This window comes from Dreissena polymorpha, chromosome 14 (assembly GCF_020536995.1).
Source record: "Dreissena polymorpha isolate Duluth1 chromosome 14, UMN_Dpol_1.0, whole genome shotgun sequence".
In the NCBI taxonomy this organism is placed as follows: Eukaryota; Metazoa; Mollusca; class Bivalvia; order Myida; family Dreissenidae; genus Dreissena; species Dreissena polymorpha.
Window position 1 is genome coordinate 45,888,887 of NC_068368.1, and position 22,375 is coordinate 45,911,261.

Genomic DNA, 22,375 nt, shown 5'->3' on the forward strand with positions numbered 1-22,375 from the left:
TACCCGCAAATGTCTTCAGGTATTTTCAGCCTGTACATGTTGCCTTCAATGTTGGTTCCGATGCCTCCAAATATGTACAAAGAGTTGTTGTAGACGACTGAACTGGCGGAAACTAGTGAAGAAATGTGCATACCTTCCTCATCTGTAAGGGAAATAAATAGAACTTAACTACAGCTTGTAACAGTAGCATTGAATGATAATATGTAGCATGTTGCACTAGTAATAATCAAGTCATAGAAATTCTAATGCTCGAAAGAGTAAAAACTATAGCTATTTGAATCATAGCATTAAAAAAAATTCACATGCACAAGTATATATCACCAGTAGCACAATAACTGAATGCAAGTTTGAAGGTTTCGTTTAAAAAAAAAGGAGTGCCTTTGTCATACAAATTGAATATCCCCACACCACAGACTGATTTCCATGGTATATCCCCTTACACTTTATTTTTTGGTCTTTTTATATTAAAACAAGAGATGTGTTTGTCAGAAACACAATGCCCCCTACTGCGCCGTTTTGATAAAAAATATTATTTTTATATCTCTTTAAAAAATATAACTTCTCTTGGGAAAATAATCTGTACCTACCAAATGATAAATAGAAATTATCTCCCTTTAAAGCTTGTTACTTCCCTTTGATTTTTAAAAAACTTTTACCTTGAAGGATGACCTTGACCTTTCACCACTCAAAATGTGCAGCTCCATGAGATACACATGCATGCCAAATATCAATTTGCTATCTTCAATATTTAAAAGTTATGGCCAATGTTAGAGTTTTCAGACAGATGCACAGAAGGTCTGACGGAAAGTTCAACTGCTATATGCCACCCTACCAGGGGCATAAAAAGGTGAAAAAGCACACACTAAAAAAATATCTTAGAAAATGTTGTTTTCTTGAAAGATCTTCAATTAAAATGAATAAAGAAAGTCGATATCCACACTTTCATTAGTACTGTGCATCATTTACAAAATGCAATAAATAAATAACCTGCATGATATAAAAATTATATCAAGCACCTTTGTATCAGGCCAAGATCTGCCTAGAAGCATGATGAAACAGCATCCGGAACTTTCAGTATTGATTTCAATAGGAGCCAGTAAAACGTGCATTTTTATTTTATAATTTCTTGTCGTTTATAGAAAATATCAGTGATTTATACAAATGTAAGTGGTATTTAACAGTTGCAAACAGTGACAAATAGAAGTATAAAATATCCATATTTTAAACTGTTTTTTCCTTTTTTCGTATTAACTCTTTCATTCTGACTCATGACTAAGCAACTGTTGAACATATTAATTTCTCTGATAACTATTGAATTAGAACCAGTACTCTAGCAAACGATGAAATTTACACAGCATAGTAACTCTTACCAGCCAATGGAATCTGATGCCAGTAATTGCAGCGGTAGTTGTAAACAAATAGTGAGTTCTGGGGTTCATGGTGTTGGTCGTAACCCCCGACAACAACCATGTAATCCTTGAAACCTTGGGCCATGTGGAAGTACCTGTACAGCGCCCCATCCAGCGCAAATGTTAACTACAATGAGCAACATGGAATTGTGTTGTTCGCTGTGGTAACATGTTTAAATACTTGAGCCTCAATCTGGGAAAACGGGGCTTAATACATGTGCATAAAGTGTCATCCCAGATTAGCCTGTGCAGTCAAAACACTTTCCCACTTTAATGGTATCTTTTGTTTAAAGGAAGTGTCTTCTTTGCAAAAATCCAGTCAAGGCGGAAAGTGTCATCCCTTATTAGCGTGTGCGGACTGCACAGGCTAATCTGGGAGGACACATTACGCACATGCATTAAGGCTTGTTTTCACAGAGCAAGGCTCACCTTTTTGTGTCCTAACTAATGTCCTCTGTATATCATGCACTTTGCTGAAATGTTTTTATTATAAGAAACAATCGATATTATTATTTAACAAGGCCATTGTCAAGCAATATGGTCCCCTACCGGCTCCACCATTGTCAGAAATTTCACCATTTTCAGATTGTTTTTTGTTTGTTTTTTGGTTGCCATAGCAACCACAATTTTTGACGTAGGAACAAAATGAAATGACGTGCATAATATCCATATTGCCATCTATCCATGTTGCTAGTTTCATGAAAAAATATTAAGAACTTTTAAAGTTCGCAGGATACAGAAAAGTGTGACTGACTGACTGACTGACTGACTGACTGACTGACTGACTGACAGACAGACAGAGCGCAAACCATAAGTCCCCTCCGGTAAAACCGGTCGGGGACAAAAAGTTAATTGAGTTCTTTTTTCGTGGTGATAGCATGTTTGTTATATGCTATAGTCTGGTTGAGTCGTGGGTAATTTTCATAAAGTTGTTACATCACAAATATTTTATAAATATATGACCATGAATCATAATGAAAACAATTATTAACCTTTCTTCCTTAATATGTGTTGCTTTTTTCCAAATGTTTATCGTCTTTAAACATCAAAATAATCGACTGTGTTGATAGTGTCAAACTACCATCATGAAAGTAAGCTTCCGGTTGATTCGTGGGTTCTGATTGGCTGCCAGAATTTAAAGATTTGCATACTATAAATAGTCTTTAAACTGACCTTGCAGGACAGGTTAATTTCTTGTGAAAAAATGTCAACAGACGATGTAGCATGGTAAATACTCATAAAAAAACAATTTTGTGTTACTTTGAAACACTATATGAACAATACATAAATGAGGAAATACTTCATAAGGACCTATCAAATTATGATGAATTACACTATTTACTTGTTTTTGACGCATTTTTGATCGGAAAAAAATGGTGACCGTGTCAACACATTTTTCCATAAAGTACTGCATCATGTGCGAACGTTCTATCGCGAGATTTCACGCGATTTCTATACCCACGAATCAAACAGAACCCACGACTCAACCAGTAACAACCATACTTCACTTCTGCATTTCTCTATTCCATGCATGTAAAATTAAATGGTAACACTTTGATTTGTCTTATGGCAATTTAGACAAATTGTCATCAGATACCGCATCATTTTGATCAACAAGATAGTTTTAAACCTATTTATTTGTTTTAAACCTTTTTATCTAAGCTTGATTCCATCAAAAGGCTTATAAAGGTAAAACAAGTGCTTGGTGTCTTTGGTGAAGATCTTAACAACTCCCTCATTAGGGATCAAACCCGTGTCCTCCCGGTCGCTTTGCGGACACCACATCCACTACGCCACACATAGATTGAGGTTGGAAGAGCTTATACAACTAGAATTTATTTAGAACAGTTCTTTCTTTGGTTTGCAAAGTGCAATATCGCCTTTCTTAGTATGCAATATTAATATATTTCCATTACGAAAAAGACCAACAGTATACATTTTCTGATGCACTTGTTTTTTTTAAGGAAATACGTAAATTGTCTACCTTTATTTGACTACAAAAGTATGAACACTGCAGAAAATATGTTATTTTTATTGCACAATTGTGTGTTTTTTGTTATTATTTTAGCTAAAAAATTAATGCTTAAGAAATATTGAAAGATCTTGCCATGGACACCAAGTACAAATTCTTCTCAGGAAACAGACTCATTACTTCTTTAAACAATCAGCTTACAATTCAATCAAGATGATATTCAAGGGTTTAAATTGAAAGAACTTCGTACATAGCCTATGTATACATATTTTTTAATTGAATGAACTACATACGTCGCCAAGATCTGGCTGCAAGATACTCCAGGAGTTTGTCTCTATGTCGTATGTGAAGAGATACTTTGACACTGCAAAGCGCTCATCTCTGAACACATGACCTCCGTATACGTAGACCGTCTTCGAGGTTGAGTCGTACACTGCACTGTGACCGTATATACCTAAAAAAAATGCAAGCAAAGTTTATGAACCAATTGTAATCCACATAAATCAATACATGTGTTTTACAATTTATAAGATACAAGAGTTGGGTTACTTATTTTATTTGTTGTACGCGAAATATGTCTGTATTAGATGTAAGTAATTAATTCATCAAAAAGACCCCAAAAAAATCTCAATCAATATATAAGTACTTTCTTTACATAGATTGTATTTAGACATACAAATATGCAACCAAAACAAACAAACCGGTGAGCTTTGCATATTATTATCGCTCAGTATTAGGTGTCAGCATTAGTTGTCAGCATCAGTTGTTTATTTTTCTATTGTACGTTTTCACACCATGAAAATTCCAAATTTGCTGGGTATCTGAAATCGCTTTAAAATCACTGCAAATTGACCCAACATCCCAAAACATACCAGTTGGCTTTGCGCCAGTGACGTTATCAGTGCCATGCCTCTCCCAGACAGTGGGGTACGGGTAGGTGTCGTAGACATACACCACGTCGTTAAAGTAGTCCTCACTGGAGAATCCCCCTATTATCACCAACTTGCTCTCATTGGCCAGGGTCATAGTGTGACCTGCCACTGGGCTCACCCAAATTGGCTGCTGGATACATATAGATATGCAGGGTTGTAAGCATACACAAATATAGTACAAAGGGATAAAGCTATTGCTGACATGAATGAAAGCATAATACCCTTTTATGAGCCTTATATATCTGTTCATGCTCATTAAAGAGAGCTTATCAAAATAGAACTTATATCTTAAATCCAAAATTCCCATATACAAATCCTGAATGCCAACATATCGCAATTTCCATTTACATAGCCCAAATTTAATATACAAATTCACATTCCCATTTTCAAATGTCAATACCCATTTACAAATAGTACTCCTAACTACAAACCCCCACTCTCTTTGGCATATGATTATTTTTACAAACCCATATTCTTATTTACAGATCCCCACACTTGTAAGCAAATCCCTATTCATTTCTCAAAATCCCTACCATTTTCAAATACCTTCTCCTATTTACAAATCCCTGCTATTTTTCACAAAGCCCCATTCCCAGTAACAAATACCACTGCTATTTACAAATCCCTATAAACTTCTCCGAAGTCCCATTTCCACGTACAAAGCCCCCACAATTCCACTCACACAAGGGCCAGTCCACTTGTGGGCATCGATGACAAACTTCCACATCTCCTTGCTAGTAATGTGCCTAAAATGGGACCATGCCACGATTCCCATTTTACAAATCACCATTTATTTAGACCCTTCCAATTTAAATATTCCAATTCCCATTAATTAAATGTCATCCCCATTTACAATTTATTTAGACCTGTACCCATTACAAAATTTCCTATTTCCATTTACAAATCGCCATTCCCATTTACAAAAGCACAATAACAAATGTTTTAATTTACTAATACCCACTTTTATTCACAAACACTGTTCACATTAAAAACAACACTGCTCTTAACAAATCCCTATTCATTTTTCCAAAGTCTCATGCTCATTTACAAATCCCCACTCCTATTTAGAAAGCCCTAAATATTTTTCCAAAGTCCAACCCCCATTTACCAATCACAAATCATATTTAGAAACCTCTATAATCGTTTAAAAAGCAACACTACCATAAACAAATACCATTCCCATTTACTAATCCCCACTCCTATTTACAAATCCCTGCTATTTTTCACAAAGCTCTGTTCCCAGTCACAAATACCACTGCTATTTACAAATCCCTATTAATTTCTCCCAATTCCCATTCCTATGCATAAAGCCCCACAATTTCACTCACAATAGGGCCGGTCCACTTGCGGGCATCGATGGCGAATTTCCACATCTCCTTGCTGGTCTCATGCCTCTCATGGGACGCGGCCACCAGACCACCAAAGATGAAGAAGATCTTCTTACTCGGAATACAGGACGCTGCATGGAAGTACCTGTGCATATTTATCAGAATCAGAAGCTTTTATCAACATTGTACAATCTGGAGTCTATCATCTTAAAAATTGTATGACAACTTCAAATTATAAAATTCCCCCCATTTGTGCAAAAAGGTACCATCTAATTTGCCTTCTAATTTAAATGTCCCAAGGTACCTTATTGAACAGTTTATATGTACATTCCAAATATTTATTTCACCAGTGATTTTTTTTGCTTTTTTTCCTTACAGCCTGTGCCTTTTGGATTGGGAAAATTAGCGCGATAAACCATGAAATTGGGAAAAATAGCGCGATAAACCATGAAATTGGGAAACATTATAAATATGATTATAAGAACAGAATTAAAATTATTAAAGTATGTTTTACAGCATTTTTATATTATAAAGTACTAATTTAATGTGTTCTTACAATGAAGACAATGTTAAGTTAATATCCTTCCACATTCATATTGAACTTGCAATAATCAATATAGATTCTTAAATATACCATTTAATCATAACCTCTTTAACAGTAAGAATTTAATTCAGTATTCTTTTAAATTAAATATCATATGGTGAAAACTTTAACACATATTTATAAAAAAAAACACTTTAGTGGTCTTGCTATGTTAATGATGTATTATATGGAGTTAAAATAATTTATTTCATTTCTTTACCTTTCAACATCTTGCACTTCAATGCTATTTCAGTAAACTGTAAAGCGTGACAAACATAATAAAGCAGAATATGCATATGAATCTGATTTTACACAGATCCACTAACATATAAATCATATCATGTTTGTCTCTTTCCATTTTTGAACGATACTCATCTTAAATGCATTAACTTTGTGAGTAACCGTAGACTAACTCCAATTTCCCAACACTGATTTACGTGATGCACATTCACTGTGAAGATTTGTAATAAATATTTGTTGTTTTTATCTCAAACGTTATATTTTGCATTAATTGACACACGCATTAAATTATTCCGTAATAACCATATGATATCCGTTGTTAATTTGAATGTTATTTATCATTTTCGCCGCGCATCGCAAATTTCTCGTCTGCTTGCCGCCATCTTGGGCGTGTGTAAAAACAGGCGTTTACAATCGGGATACATTGACTATTGTCGGTATCCTCCGCAATATAGAGAGAGATGTGGATAGCAACGTAAAAACATATTCGGTTAAATTCGCGAAAAATACGTCAGTCAGTTGTTGTTCGGCGACGACTCGGCAACTCGATCGGCACTCGTTCGAAATTATTGCTAAATTACATTGTAATCTTATTGGCTTTATTGGGAAAATTTTGTCTTTTTTTGGGAAATTTTAATCAAATTTTTGGGAAAAAACGTAATTTTTTGCAATTGGGAAGCAGCCGAATATCGGCTGTAATTTCTGGCAAAAAAAATCACTGTTTCACATACCGTGACAGTTTCAATCCACTATTGGTGAATCTTCATCAGACTGTGACTTCGAGGGAAGTTGGAAATAACAAAACACTCCAGCACAGTTACGAACCATATAGCTAGGCACAACCATGTCATTGACTGGGAGGGGGGGTTAGTTTTGGATAGGGAAAACAACACCGCAATCAGAAAACTTAGGGAATAGGTAGCGAAAGGCGGATGATGAACAGGGACGAAGGGGGCTACCAACTGAGCCCCATCTATAGGCCTTTGTTTACAGCTGGGAAACAGTCCGGCACTAAGCCCGCCCTGTGACGTGCACTTCTTGCGAAGTCACAGTCTGATGAAGATTCACCAATGGTGGATTGAAACTGTCACGGTATGTGAAATAAATCCTTGGAATGTACATAATAACTGTTCAATAATTTCCAAAAACATTCCTGATGAATTTCTTTCGAGACCCAAGGTACCTATTTGCATTAAGGGGGCCAATGCAACATGTATGGCAATAAGAAACATAAGCTTTTAATATGGGGGAAAAAAGTCTTTTAGTTTTGGCATAGGACTTCATAAATTGGAAACCTGGAGATTCCATGTACTATTTAAATCAGAATACCATTTGTGAAATTTGCCACTGTATTAAGTAGATAGATAGATAGATTAGATAGAGTCGTCAATATTATTTAATAAAAGTCTACACACATCTAACACATTACAAATTTCCCATGAGCTTTTTTAACAACACAAAAAGAACAACAAGAGAAATAAGCTGAAAAGAGGTAGAATCTATTTGATAAAATTTGAACACAGTGTAATTAACTTACTCCAAACAAAAAAAAATCAGCACATTATACCTAGGACTCGGAGGTTCGCTTGAAACAGGCTTTATTTCAGTCCAAGTCCCGACTCGAAAGTCAAACTCCCAGATGTCGTTGAGGAGGCCATACTTGAGTGACCTCCCACCAAACAGAAACACGCTTGTGGTACAGTCAATGAGCGTATGCCCGTACCGAGGGACCGGCCCAGCTCCCGTACCGCGCACATCAAACGGGACGCTGCCCTCGGGTGGGCCCACATTATACCGGGTGATGTGGTAGGACACTGAGCCAATAGGGTGGTCACTCTGACAGGCATTCAATGTCTACAAGGTTAAAGGTTTGGATTAAGAGTCTGTTATGATTACTTGTGCATCTTTAACAAACATTCACATTAACCCTATAATCACTGGGATATAAGTCGACTGTTTACACTCCGCACAGTGTGAGCAGGCCTCGACACTAACGGTGTCCCGGGAACCCGAGGACACCAGATTTTGGCGAGGGTCACTAGTTCTTTCAAGCTGGGTGATCCTCCGGGAACCCTAAATTTATAGAACTACTTTGTATTGATTGACCATTTGAATCCGCGTAATTATCTTTTATTTCTTGCCGTATTTATAAGAAGAGATTCCGAAATGGTAAGTAGTGTATTTTTAATATCTCGGACCAGTTACTATGTCCGTTAACTCCGCCTAAGAGCTACTGTTTTGAATGAATTTCACAGCGAGAGGCCAATATTGATTTTTCCAGCTGTCAATCAAATTCTTCTTGGAAAGCGCATCAAACAATTAGCTCTCAGGCAGCCGTATACACACTGACCCCACGTGAAACTGTATCAAATAACTGTACATTTCACAGATTATTACTGACCTTATCTCAACGAATGTAGCACTGTAGATAAAGCATAATTAACTATTTTTTTTTTAGTAAGAGAAACAGTTTCCACATAAAGAAAAGCTCTACGATATTCTACCAAAATAAAAGATATTAGCGACCTCTGCGCTAAGAAGTTTTATTCAGCAATTAAATATTAAAGTCCACACTATCCCTGAGGAAGAATGATGATGAAGTCTCATTTTGGCATGATTTTCATCTGTACATGAAAAACACGAGAAATGTGTCTTTGTTGCTCGAATTTTCTTAACTTTCCGTGAATAATTAAATCTGAAAATGATTTCGGATAACACATTTAATTATACGCATTTGAAAATACTAAAATTGAATAATGCTTTTTGTTATACAAATGTTCAAAACACATAATGCAATAAGTAGGTAAATAACGTGTTTTGAGATTGCCAAACTATGCATACATATAGGTCTACATGCATGAATGACCTGACAAGTTATATCACGATCCGGAATAAAGTGTACTCGGTAAAATTTAAAGAAAGACGCATTTTTATTCTCTTAAATTCACTTTCACTTTCGCAAACTTTTCTGCATGAGGTTTATGTAACATTTTAGATTGACAATTACAACTGAATGAATATTGGAAATAAAAATGTGTACTGATATGCTTCTTATCTTGAATAATCTATGCTTCTAATCTTGTTCTTATTTGCCCTTATGCTGTGCGTCAAAACAGGAGGAATCCCTAGTTTGGGTGAGGCTCACCAAAAGTTGAAAGCAGGGTTCTCTCTGGGAACCCTGTCAAAAAAGTTAGTGTCAAGGCCTGCACAGTCTGCAGCTATTGTACATTGGCCTATTTCTCTCACACACAGGTACCCATTTATACATCTTGGTGCATAGGAGCAAGCATGATAATAATTTTTTGCTATAAAAAAAAATGTGCTTTGAGCGGGATTCGAACCAAGGACCATCTGATTCCTAGATCAGCGTCCTACCAATAGACCATTGTTCCCACTGTCTTAAAGACAGAATGACAAGTTACTATGGTAATAAAAGACTTATTACTATAGAAACAATCTTGTGAAGCTTTCATTGGTCACTATGGAAGGCATTCATGATCTAAAAGGAAGGATAACAAATTGCTATGGTAACAAATGTTGTATTACTATGGTGACAATCTTTTAAAGGCAGGCGTTCAAGGTCTAAAACAAGAGATGTGTTTGTCAGAAAAACTATGTCCCCTTCCGACCACTTTGTAGCCATATATTTGACCTTTGACCTTGAAGGATGAATTTGACCTTTCACCACCCAAAATGTGCAGCTCCATGAGATACACGTGCATGCCATATATGAAGTTACTATCTTCAATTTTGCAAAACTTATGGCAAAATGTTTAAGTTGGACTAAACAAACACAAACCAACCAACCAACCAACAGACAGGGCAAAAACAATATGTCCTCCACTATAGTGGTGGGGGACATAAAAAGGTATAACAAGTTACTATGGTAATGAATGACCTGTTGTTATGGTGACATCTTTTAAAGCTTTCTACAAATCAGGGCTCAACATTAACGGTTGTCCTATTGCCCCTGGCAAGTAAAAGTTGGGTCCGGGCAAGTTATTTTCTAATCTAGTTGTCCGCCAGGGCAAGTGCAAAAAAGAACAAAGAGCATTTAATTTAGACTTCAATTGCTGTAATCATTTTGTTATATGTGCAAAAATAAAAAAGGTTTTGTGGTGTTTCATTTTAATCTATATTCAAAAACGTGAGGTTTTACAGTTAATGTGATATTTCATTTTTGGGCAAGTGACTTTACGTTCAGGGCAAGTAGATATTCTATGTACTTGCCCGGCAGGGCAAGTTGGTTTTTAGGTAAATGTTGAGCCCTGCAAATGCAACTTTATTTGATTATAAAAATAATACAAATTTACAAATATTTATATGGCTTTTCACTTATTTAAAAGGCATTCATTCAATTGAATATTCAAATAATTTTTCCATTCCCAGTTATACAAATTTACAGACACACAAAAACAAAAAGGTGTGTTATTCAAGAACCACCTCAGGGACGTTAAATGCCCAACCCCACTCAAAGATTTCAACTAAATGCTGTATTTGTATATAGATCCAGCAAAGTTGATAACTATTTGTAAAATTATTTGACATTGAAAGAGCGGAAATCAGCTGAAAGGAGGAGAAATCCCACCCCTACAAGTATAAACCTTATCGTAAGTGTAGCCCCTTGCGCAGGTCTGTATTTTACAATCCGGGAACCCCTCGTAACCATCAGCACAAACGCAGATGCCATGGAGACACTGCTGGTTGCTAGCGACATCACAGGACGACGGGCAACGATTCACAATGTAGCTGGCATTGAAGCCTTTTGTTGATGAATCTTGAATGAAAAAAATACGATGTTTTCAAATTCCATTTTATGATGGCATTATTCATTAGAGATGGGATATATTTATTGTGATTCCTTCCAACTTGTACTTTATGCGATATAAATGGACCCAGAAGCGCTTTCTACCAAATATGTTATCTGGTTTTATAGACAGACATAACAAATTGAAATTTTGAAGAACTTTAACTTGAATTGTGGTAACTCGGTTGAATTACAAAATGTTATTCTGTATGTGCTAGGGATTTTGTCTCATTTCTTAATATAACTAAACCTTTTCCGGCTCAGAAGCATACTAAAAGAAGGCTACATGCAACCAGCGAAAAACCAGCTATGTATAAAGGAATGCATCAACAAGTTGTAAAATGTAACTCACAGTCTGTTCAGGTTTTATGCTGTTTGCTGCTCATCAGTATCGTAGGCTTGGAAATGAAGCCTTTTAAAATTGAATCTTTAAAGAAAGGTCTATAATTAAATTTGATTGGTCTAATAGACTAGAAATGCGTCAAAATGCGTATGCAAGTAGGATAGGGTTAAAAGGCCCCCCTTACTTACTACATGCCAGGGTATGAATATCATCTCAGCAATGACTTACATTCGCCACTGATGTCAGCATCAAAGTACACGGTCATGATGCCAGACTTTGCTGTGACGTTCTCAAGGTCGGTTGCTGAGGACCCACAGAACGCGCCAAGCAACAAGCCACTTCCTGCGCTGTCTATGAATGCTGGGATACCGTCATACACGTACACATGGTCCTTTAAATAAAACCTTCCATATAAGTTTGAACCTCAATTCATATTTCCAATCCATTCCATCAGTCTTTCAAATGTGAAAGTATTAACTATGACTTCTTCTTTTTTTGGTTACATTTGCCAATACAATTTTACCAAAGTAACCAAAGAATCATCGGTATGTCGACGTGGCGTAGTGGATTTGGTGTCAGCCTAGCATCTGGGAGGTCATGTGTTGATCCCAATTGCGGTTCTTAAGATCTCCCCAGACGACACCAAGTACTGGTTAAACCCAGGAACCAGACTTAAGAGCCTTTCAATAAGCATTTGGCTTTCAATGCAATTTCAATCTTACAAATAAATAGGTTAAAACCACAGAATCACTCACCCTTTCACACTCCACATCCAGCCCCTCGAGCCGCAGCGTGATGCTAGGTACAGACAGGGCCCGCCCAGCCCATGGGGTTGAGGGCCGGGTGAACCGGTTTTGTGACATGAGGATCCAGAGGCAGTACGCGTGCCAGGTGCTCACGCCCAGTCCCCTGTGAGAGCCCAGCGCGCCGTCCTGTACGTTGTCCATTATCAGACCGTGGTCACACTCACGGTAACATGTCCCACCGTCCCTACGCAATAAATAATATGTTCATAAAGTCTTTTCTTTCAAGCCAAAATCCCTGAGATAACTTAATATATAATACTTTCATAAGCTAGTGTATACTTTTTTTTCAAATAAAAAAATGGCCCAATTAACATGCAAACGTTTGCATTATTTTTAACTATATATCCTTTTTTTAATCTAATAAAATCTGTACTTTTACAATGACCATGGTTACACACTTCGTAGCGTATATATATATCAATGAGATTATGTTTTTCAATAATTGTTTTGGGCAAACATTAATGCATATGCGCAAGGTGTCGTCCAAGATTAGCCTGTGCAGTCTACACATGCTAATAAGGGACAACATTTTACGCTTTTGTTGTTTTTTTTAATTTAAAGGAAGTCTCTTCTTGGCAAAAGTTTAGTTTAGGCAGAAAGTGTCGTCTCTGATTAGCCTGTGCATTGCTTATCATGGATTTTAAATGCATGTGTTTTAACCGTTTGCATGCTGGGAAATTTGTTGTCTGCTAAAATGTTGTCTGCTAAATTTCTAAAATTAGCATTTTCTTTGATTTTTTTTCCATAGAATACTATCAGAATAGCAAACAGTTTGGATCCAGATGAGACGCCACATTCTGTGGCGTCTCATCTGGATCCAAACTGTTTGCAAAGGCCTTCAAAATTCGGTTCCCGCACTGGAAGAGTTAATGTCCACTTGATGTTTCTTTTATGGCCTTTAAATGCACATGTTTGATTCAATACTGACAAAAAAATAATTTTAAACAATATGAATGAGGGGGGTGGGTAATATTATTTCATCATGCCACAATGCTCTCAAATTTTCCACTCATCTGGGGAAAGGTACTGACAAAAGATACTGTTTTTATTCCAAAAGACAATAAAAGTGTTTGTGGGTTGGGGATGGGGGTGGGGGGGTGGGAGGGGGGCATAATTTCATCCCACCACAATGCTGTCAAGTTGTCCACTCACCTGGGGTCGCCATAGTAACCCTTCTCACACCTCTCACAGTTGTACTCCATGGTGTGGTGGGTGCAGTAGCACTCGCCCGTGATGTTGTTACACTGACCCAGAGTCTCGTTGCCATGGCCGTTACACTGGCACTGGTAGCACCCTGTGGAAAACAACTTGCTTTAATGCATAACAATCTAATCCTTGCTCTGCTTTGATGCATAGCGTTTTAATATAAAACAACCAATCAGCCTTGCTGTGGAAAAACTGGGCTAAATGCATTCTTCACCCTTTGAATGCTGGGAAATTTGTCGTCTGCTTAAATGTCATCTGCTTAATTTCTAAAATTAGCATTTTTTTCGTTTTTTTTCCAAGAATATTATCAGAATAGCAAACAGTTTGGATCCTGATGAGACGCCACATTCTGTGGCGTCTCATCTGGATCCAAACTGTTTGCAAAGGCCTTCAAAATTCGGTTCCCGCACTGAAAGGGTTAAATGCAGTCCGCACAGGCTAATCCGGGACCACTCTTTCTGCATTAACTGGAATTTTGCTAAGAAGAGACTTGCTTGAAACAAGAAAGAAATAAAAAGCGGAAAGTGCTGTTCCTGTTTAGCCTGTGCTGACTGCACTGGCTAATCTGGGACGCACTTGATGCAAATGCCTTGAGCCCAGTTTTCACAAAACGAGGTTCAAATACACAATGACTATATTATACAAAATATGATTCTTTTTCGTGTTGTTATTGCATCCATGAAGCAGTTGGTTGCCACAGATATAATACAAAACAAGGGACAAAATTGTCACAAAACCAGGTTTTCATTGTGAAAAAAAAATCTGATAAAGGGAGAAAACTCAAACTGAACTTTTGAAATGACCAAAAAAAATTAACCCCCTTTGTAAGTTTTTTTTTTTTTTAAATCTATTTTTAGTCGTGGCGACCTTGACATTGGAGATATTGACGTGATTCTTTCGTGGGACACACCGTCCCATGATGGTGAACAAATGTGCCAAATGATTTTAAAATCTCACAATGAATGACATAGTTATGGCCAGGACAAGCTCATTTATGGCCATTTTTGACCTTTGAACTCAAAGTGTGACCTTGACCTTGGAGATATCGACGTAATTATTTCGCGCGACACACCGTCCAATGATGGTGAACAAATGTGCCAAATGATTTTAAAATCTGACAATGAACGACATAGTTATGGCCCGGACAAGCTTATTCCGCCAGCCCGCCAGCCAGCCAGCCCGCCAGCCAGCCAGCCCGCCCGCATTCGCCAATCTAATAACCAGTTTTTTCCTTCGGAAAACCTGGTTAAAAATCTAGTTAAAGTTGGTTTTGAAGTTTTCGCATCTGGAAAATTATTGCCTGCCACAGATCTTTTCCTTTAAAAAACAAGAGATGTGTTTGTCAGAAACACAATGCCCCCTAATGCGCCGCGAATTATTTTTTTACCTTTGACCTTGAAGGATGACCTTGACCTTTCACCACTCAAAATGTGCAGCTCCATGAGATACACATGCATGCCAAATATCAAGTTGCTATGTTCAATATTGCAAAAGTTATGAAGAAGGTCAAAGTTTTGGTTAAAGTTTTTGAAATTGTTTTTTTGACCTTTGACCTTAAAGGATGACCTTGACCTTTCACCACTCAAAATGTGCAGCTCTATGAGACACACATGCATGCCAAATATCAAGTTGCTATCTTCAATATTGCAAAAGTTATGACCAAGGTTAAAGTTTTGGTTTAGGTTTTGGGACACACACACACACACATACAATGACAGACAGGCCAAAAACAATATACCCCCGATCTTTCGATCCGGGGGCATAAAAAACACTACCCAAAAACGTGTGCATGATATTGAACAATAAACATTATAACGAATAATTCATTAAAAAAAATCTAATTTTGTGCTTGAATTGCTATTTAATTATCATTTTAATAAAAATATTATTTTAATTTAAATAATTTAAATATAATATTGAACGCATGCATGAATCTACATGACAAAATAATGAAAATCGAGTTTAACAACATTTTCTATCATCTTACATCTTAAGACTGCAATAAAACTCACCATAAGACTTAGTAGGATCTCCATAATGACCAACAAGGCACTGATTGCAGTACGGCCCAGTGGTCTTATTCAAGCAAAGGTCGCAAATGCCAACCCCAGCCTCACACATGCTATGCCCGTTGCATTTGCAGTCCTCGTTGCAGTCTTTCCCAGTCCAGCCCAGGTTGCAATCGCAGTAGTAATTCCCCATGTCATAGAGACACTCCCCGTGCGCGCACTTGTAGTAGCACCTAGCAGAATGACGATAGTAAAAAAAGACTGTTTGGTATGACATTAGTTTAAAATGAAGATTTTTGGCATGGCAACAGTTTTAAATGAATATTGTTGGAATGACGAATGTTTAAAATGAAGATTGTTGGCATGACATTAGTTTAAAATGAAGATTGTTGGCATGGCAACAGTTTTAAATGGAATGACGAAAGTTTAAAATGAAGATTGTTGGCATGACATCAGTTAACAAGAGCACCGCCTTGCAGGTGCAGACCGCTCATCTATTTTCTTTTTAAAGGTGAAGGGACTCTCAATTTCAATCACAAAGGAGGCAGGTGGAGTGAAGAGGGGTGTATAGTGTGGGGGTGTGGACATTTATTACATTATCTACCAAAAATGCGGAAAAAAAATGCAAAAAAAATTAAAAAATCGGGGGTGGGGGGGGGGGGTGGGGGGAGGGAATTCTTGGGTGCGATGGTTTGACGGTATTTCAAAAATAAAATAATAAAAATAAATATTTGTGTTTTTTAACCGTTTAAAAAAAAAATTGGGGTGGTGGGGTGGGGGGGGGTATTGTGTGAGGGTGTGGTGGTCATTTGTGAGATGATCATAAAAAAAAACAAACAAGGGCTGTTTGTAAAACATGCATGCCCCCATATGGGCTGTCCGTTGTACTGGCAGCCATTGTGTGAATACGACTTTTGTCACTGTGACCTTGACCTTTGACCTAGTGACCTGAAAATCAATAGGGGTCATCTGCAAGTCACGATCAATGTACCTATGAAGTGTCATGATCCTAGGCAAAAGCGTTCTTGAGTTATCATCCGAAAACCATTTTACTATTTCGGGTCACCGTGACCTTGACCTTTGACCTTGTGACCTCAAAATCAATAGGGGTCATCTGCGAGTCATGATCAATCTACCTATGAAGTTTCATGATCCTAGGCATATGCGTTCTTGAGTTATCATCCGAAAATCATTTTACTATTTCGGGTCACCGTGACCTTGACCTTTGACCTAGTGACCTGAAAATCAACAGGGGTCATCTGCGAGTCATGATCAATCTACCTATGAAGTTTCATGATCCTAGGCATATGCGTTCTTGAATTATCATCCGAAAATCATTTTACTATTTCGGGTCACCATGACCTTGACCTTTGACCTAGTGACCTCAAAATCATTAGGGGTCATCTGCGAGTCATGATCAATCTACCCATGAAGTTTCATGATCCTAGGTGTATGCGTTCTTGAGTTATCATCCGGAAACCATTTTACTATTTCGGGTCACCGTGACCTTGACCTTTGACCTAGTGACCTCAAAATCAATAGGAGTCATCTGCGAGTCATGATCAATCTACCCATGAAGTTTCATGATCCTAGGCGTATGCGTTCTTGAGTTATCATCCGGAAACCATTTTACTATTTCAGGTCACCGTGACCTTGACCTTTGACCTAGTGACCTCAAAATCAATAGGGGTCATCTGCAAGTCATGATCAATGTACCTATGAAGTTTCATGATCCTAGGCCCAAGCGTTCTTGAGTTATCGTCTGACAACCACCTGGTGGACCGACCTACCGACCGACCGACATGAGCAAAGCTATACACCCCCTCTTCTTCGAAGGGGGGCATAAAAAATAAAGGGGGGGGATTCGGGGGGGGGGGGGGGGGGGGGGCACGGGGGATGGTTTGGGTGGAGTCTATTGTGGTATGTCAGGTAAGAGTAGTTTTGTCAAAGCATCAATCAAATCTAATCATAAATAAAGAAGTTATGGCAATTTTAGCAAAATTTAATAATTTGACCTTGAGAGTCAAGGTCATTCAAAGGTCAAGGTGAAATTCAACTTGCCAGGTACAGTAACCTCATGATAGCATGAAAGTATTTGAAGCGTGAAAGCAATAGCCTTGATACTTTAGAAGTAAAGTGGATCAAAACACAAAATTTAACCATATATTCGAAGTTACATGTACTAAGTCAAAAAAGGACCATAATTCCGTGAAAATGACAACCAGAGTTATGCAACTTGTCCTTTTACTGTACCCTTATGATAGTTTGCAAGTGTTCCAAGTATGAAAGCAATATCTATGATACTTTAGGGGTAAAGTGGATCAAAACACCAAACTTAACCAAATTTTCAATTTTCTAAGTATAAAGGGCCCATAATTCCGTCCAAATGCCAGTCAGAGTTACATAACTTTGCCTGCAAAGTCCCCTTATGATAGTTAATAAGTGTTGCAAGTATGAAAGCAATAGCTTTGATACTGTAGGAATAAAGTAGACCTAACACAAAACTTGACCAAATTTTCAATTTTCTAAGTATAACAAGATGCGTTTGTGAAACACAATGTCCCCCTATATGATGTTTGACCTTGAAGGATGACCTTGAACTTGTGTATAAAAAGGGCACATAATTCTGTCAAAATGCCAGTCAGAGTTACATAACTTTGCCTGCACAGTCCCCTTATGATAGTTAGTAAGTGTTGCAAGTATGAAAGCAAAAGCTTTGATACTTAAGGAATAAAATGGACCTAAACACAAAACTTAACCAAAATTTTCAATTTTCTAAGTATAACAAGATGCGTTTGTGAAACACAATGTCCCCCTATATGATGTTTGACCTTGAAGGATGACCTTGACCTTGTGAAGGATGACCTTGACCTTGACCTCTTACCACTCAAAATGTGCAGCTCCATGAGATACACATGCATGCCAAATATCAAGTTGCTATCTTCAATATTGCAAAAGAATTCATAAAATAAGCGATTTGGGCCACATATATTTGACCTCTGACCTTGAAGGATGACCTTGACCTTTCACCACTCAAAATGTGCAGCTCCATGAGATGCACATGCATGCCAAATATCAAGTTGCTATCATCAATATTGCAAAAGCATTTATAAAATAAGCGATTTGGGCCACATATATTTGACCTCTGACCTTGAAGGATGACCTTGACCTTTCACCACTCAAAATGTGCAGCTCCATGAGATACACATGCATGCCAAATATCAAGTTGCTATCTTTAATATTGCAAAAGTATTCATAAAATGAGCGATTTTGGCCACATATATTTGACCTCTGACCTTGAAGGATGGCCTTGACCTTGACCTTTCACCACTCAAAATGTGCAGCTTCATGAGATACATATGCATGCCAAATATGAAGTTGCTATCTTCAATATAGCAAAAGTTATTGCAAATGTTAAAGTTGGCGCAAACAGACCAACAGACAGACAGGGCAAAAACAATATGTCCCCCACTATTATAGTGGGGGACATAAAAAGGGCACATAATTCTGTCAAAATGCACCCCAGAATTATCTAACTTTGCCTGCCCAGTCCCCTCATAATAGTAAGTAAGTGTCCATGTTTGAATGCAATAGCATTGATACTTTCTGAGAAAAGTGGACCTAAACGCAAAACTTAACGGGACGCCGACGCCAACGCCGACGCCAACGCCGACACCCAGGTGATGACAATAGCTCATTTTTTTTTCAAAAAATAGATGAGCTAAAAATGAAGATTGTTGGCATGGCGACAATTTCAAATGAATATTGTTGGCATGACAATAGTTTTAAATGAATATTGTTGGCATGATGAAAGTTGAAAATAAATATTGTTGGCATGACGATAGTTTTAAATGAAAATTGTTGGCATACATAATACACAATTTGATGGTAACTATAGCTTTGACACCTAATGTTACAATTGCATCTGAAACCATTTATTGTCAACATTCTACTCAAGGGCAAATAACTCAAGAGTATCGCAATCAATAGGGAAGAAAAATGTGTCTCGCACATCTACATTTCATGTTTACGATATTCCAAGTTTCATTTTAATTGCTTGAGAAATGTTAAAGAAGTGTGCTTCATAAACTTATAACAGTTTATGGGGAAAATCTGATCAATAAAAAACCCAATCAACAGAGAGGCATCTTAGAAATCTCCTCTCAACCTATGTTTAACACTTTTCCCCATAAGAAGCAAAGTGAAAATGGCTTTGGCAAACAGCATAAAACCAGAACAGCATGTTCAGGTTTTATGCTGTTTGCTGATCATCAGTATCTAAGGCTTGGAAATAAAGTCTTTAAAATTTGAATTTAGTAAGAAAGGTATTTAATTTAATTTAACTTTCTGAGGGACTACAAATGCATCAAAATACATATCCAAGTAGTAAATTGTTAACCCCAAAATAATTGACAAACTAATGTTTTGGAAAATGACAAATTCACTATTTGGAAAATAGTTCAGAAACTCACGTTTTGCTGCACATGATTCCATCCCCCTCATAGCCCCTGTTACAATTACAGACGTAACTATCGGGGGTATCGACACAAGACGCATTCTCATGGCATTTTGCGAGACTGAGGGCACATTCGTTGACGTCTGGACATTTCCCGTACGACCAATCTGCCTCTACTACATCAGCCGCAAAGCTTCCACTTGGTTGGCTGTTCACAATCGCTGAGCATGTCACGTTACCAAACGGACCTGAAAACAGATGAATTGTACTGATGTGTTCATTGTAAGTAATGAATTATACTGATGTGTTTCAGGCTTTTTCCGCCCTATGCCACGGGTCCGAAATTCGGCCCCATTCCCAATGCAAATCTGGTTGTTTTTTTCCCAATTGAATTTTTTTTTTCCCAATTCCAAAAAAAAAAAAAAATTTTTTTTTTTTTTTTTTACCTTAAAATATATAAGTTAACCTGATCCAGTGTAGAAAATAGAAAGTGTTGCATAATTAAATTATCTGTTGCCTTGAATTTGTTTAAAAAACTGTAAAATATGTTAATGATTATTTAAGACTTTCCTTATTTTCGTCAAAATCCGGCGCTTCGCACAATTTTTTTCACCTCAAAAAGGCCAGGCCTTTTCCCCAAATTCAGATTAAAAAACCTGCACTTATCTCACATGTTCATAATACTTTGTAAAATTTTTATAATAAGTTATCAAATTGTCGTTATTTACCAGTTAACGGCTTCTTGAAAATATAAGAAACACTATTAACATGCAATAATTTTTCCCAAATGAGCCAATTTTGCGAATAATTTTTTTCCCAAAATGGGGGTTTTCACGACGCGAAATTCCCAAAATTCCAGTGTGGCGTATTCCCAAAATGGAGCGGAAAAAGCCTGTGTTTACTGTAAGTAATTTATTTTACTGATGTGTTAATTGTCAGTAATGCAGTGATTTCTTTTCTTTCTTTATAAAGTATCCGTAAAAGGTACTTTCCCAATTGAGAAAGAACTACAAAATTCCAAATTGCCGTCTGAAAAATTCCAACAAGGAAGAAAATGTTTGTTGATTTTGTGCAAGTGAACAAATAAAATGAGCACTGAAACTGAACATCTCACCCCAAAATGCATGTAAATGGATGACTGGTTTGTGCCATTTAGACCAAGCAATTAAAAAGACCCATTATTACCATAAATCTGAGGATTCGATGACGCCAACATTTCCCAATATCGGGGTTTTCGCAATCATTTTTCCTACTTGGTACAGTACCAGTACTTTTCTAAATTGGGCAAACAATGATGTGTTTCATGTTCCGTAACGCATTGTACTGATGTATGCATTGTAAGTAATGTATTTTACTGAAGTGTAAATTGTAAGTAATGCATACAACTGATGTGTTGATTGTAAGTAATGCATTTTTCTAACATGTTGATTTTAAGTAATGCATTGTACTGATGTATTCATTGTAAGTAATGCATAGTTGTGATGTGTTCATTGTAAGTAATGTACTTTACTGATGTGTTAATTGTCAGTAATACATTGTACTGATGTGTTCATTGTCATTTATAATGCATTACTGATGTATTAATTGTAGGGATGTCAACGAATATACGAATATCCGAATATTCGGTCCCGGACCGAATATTCGGATACTGTTTTCCGAATCGAATATTCGGAAGAAAAAATCACAAAATCGAGTAATTTCAAAGACTTTGTATTCGTAAAATTTGCTTCAAACATTGTCAAAAAAGTTGTTCCTCGTGTCATAATGTTTATTCTGGTAGGCACAATAATGTGTCGCTATGGTGATGACAGTATACCACAATTAATCCCGCTTAAAGCCAGACACTTTGTGTCAAAATTATGATAGGTGCGAATCGCGTTAGCAAAACACCGACCTGCACTTGATCCAATGACTCGAATTACATTTAAAATTATCAAAGATTAAATGAGTAAAGGAAAAGCCAACTTTGTGTAAAAAACAAATAAGACAGTATGGCAATTAAAACACCGACCCGTCTTGATCTAATAACTCGAATTACATTTAAAATGATCAAAGATTAAATGAGTAAAGAAAGAGCCGACTTGGTGTGAAAAACAAAACGGATCGTATGGTTATAATCAGGTTGTCCAATCAAAAAAGCTTTTAGAAAATAATTTACTCAACCTCTAATGAGTATTTAGTCACTTCCGGTGAACTTCCGGTAAAAACGAAAGTAGAATTAATGGAGTAATGGTACGGTAAACAAAGTTGATTTTTTTCCAACAGATGTTGACCGAATATCCGA

At 37.0% G+C, this 22,375-nt stretch overlaps 1 protein-coding gene across 1 annotated transcript in view; it reads right to left on the minus strand.

Moving 5' to 3' along the window:
• The window catches only part of LOC127857329 (multiple epidermal growth factor-like domains protein 8), an 81,508-nt gene that overhangs the window by 38,600 nt on the left and 20,533 nt on the right, over positions 1 to 22,375 (minus strand). The window contains exons 11-22 of the mRNA XM_052393733.1: positions 20,108 to 20,339; positions 15,639 to 15,868; positions 13,573 to 13,714; positions 12,370 to 12,604; positions 11,843 to 12,005; positions 11,069 to 11,241; positions 8,032 to 8,318; positions 5,642 to 5,786; positions 4,254 to 4,443; positions 3,675 to 3,835; positions 1,371 to 1,536; positions 4 to 142 (exon numbers count right to left, since the gene is read on the minus strand). Of these exons, the coding sequence (XP_052249693.1) occupies positions 4 to 142; positions 1,371 to 1,536; positions 3,675 to 3,835; positions 4,254 to 4,443; positions 5,642 to 5,786; positions 8,032 to 8,318; positions 11,069 to 11,241; positions 11,843 to 12,005; positions 12,370 to 12,604; positions 13,573 to 13,714; positions 15,639 to 15,868; positions 20,108 to 20,339 (2,263 nt within the window). The remainder of the gene's footprint in view (positions 1 to 3; positions 143 to 1,370; positions 1,537 to 3,674; positions 3,836 to 4,253; positions 4,444 to 5,641; positions 5,787 to 8,031; positions 8,319 to 11,068; positions 11,242 to 11,842; positions 12,006 to 12,369; positions 12,605 to 13,572; positions 13,715 to 15,638; positions 15,869 to 20,107; positions 20,340 to 22,375) is intronic.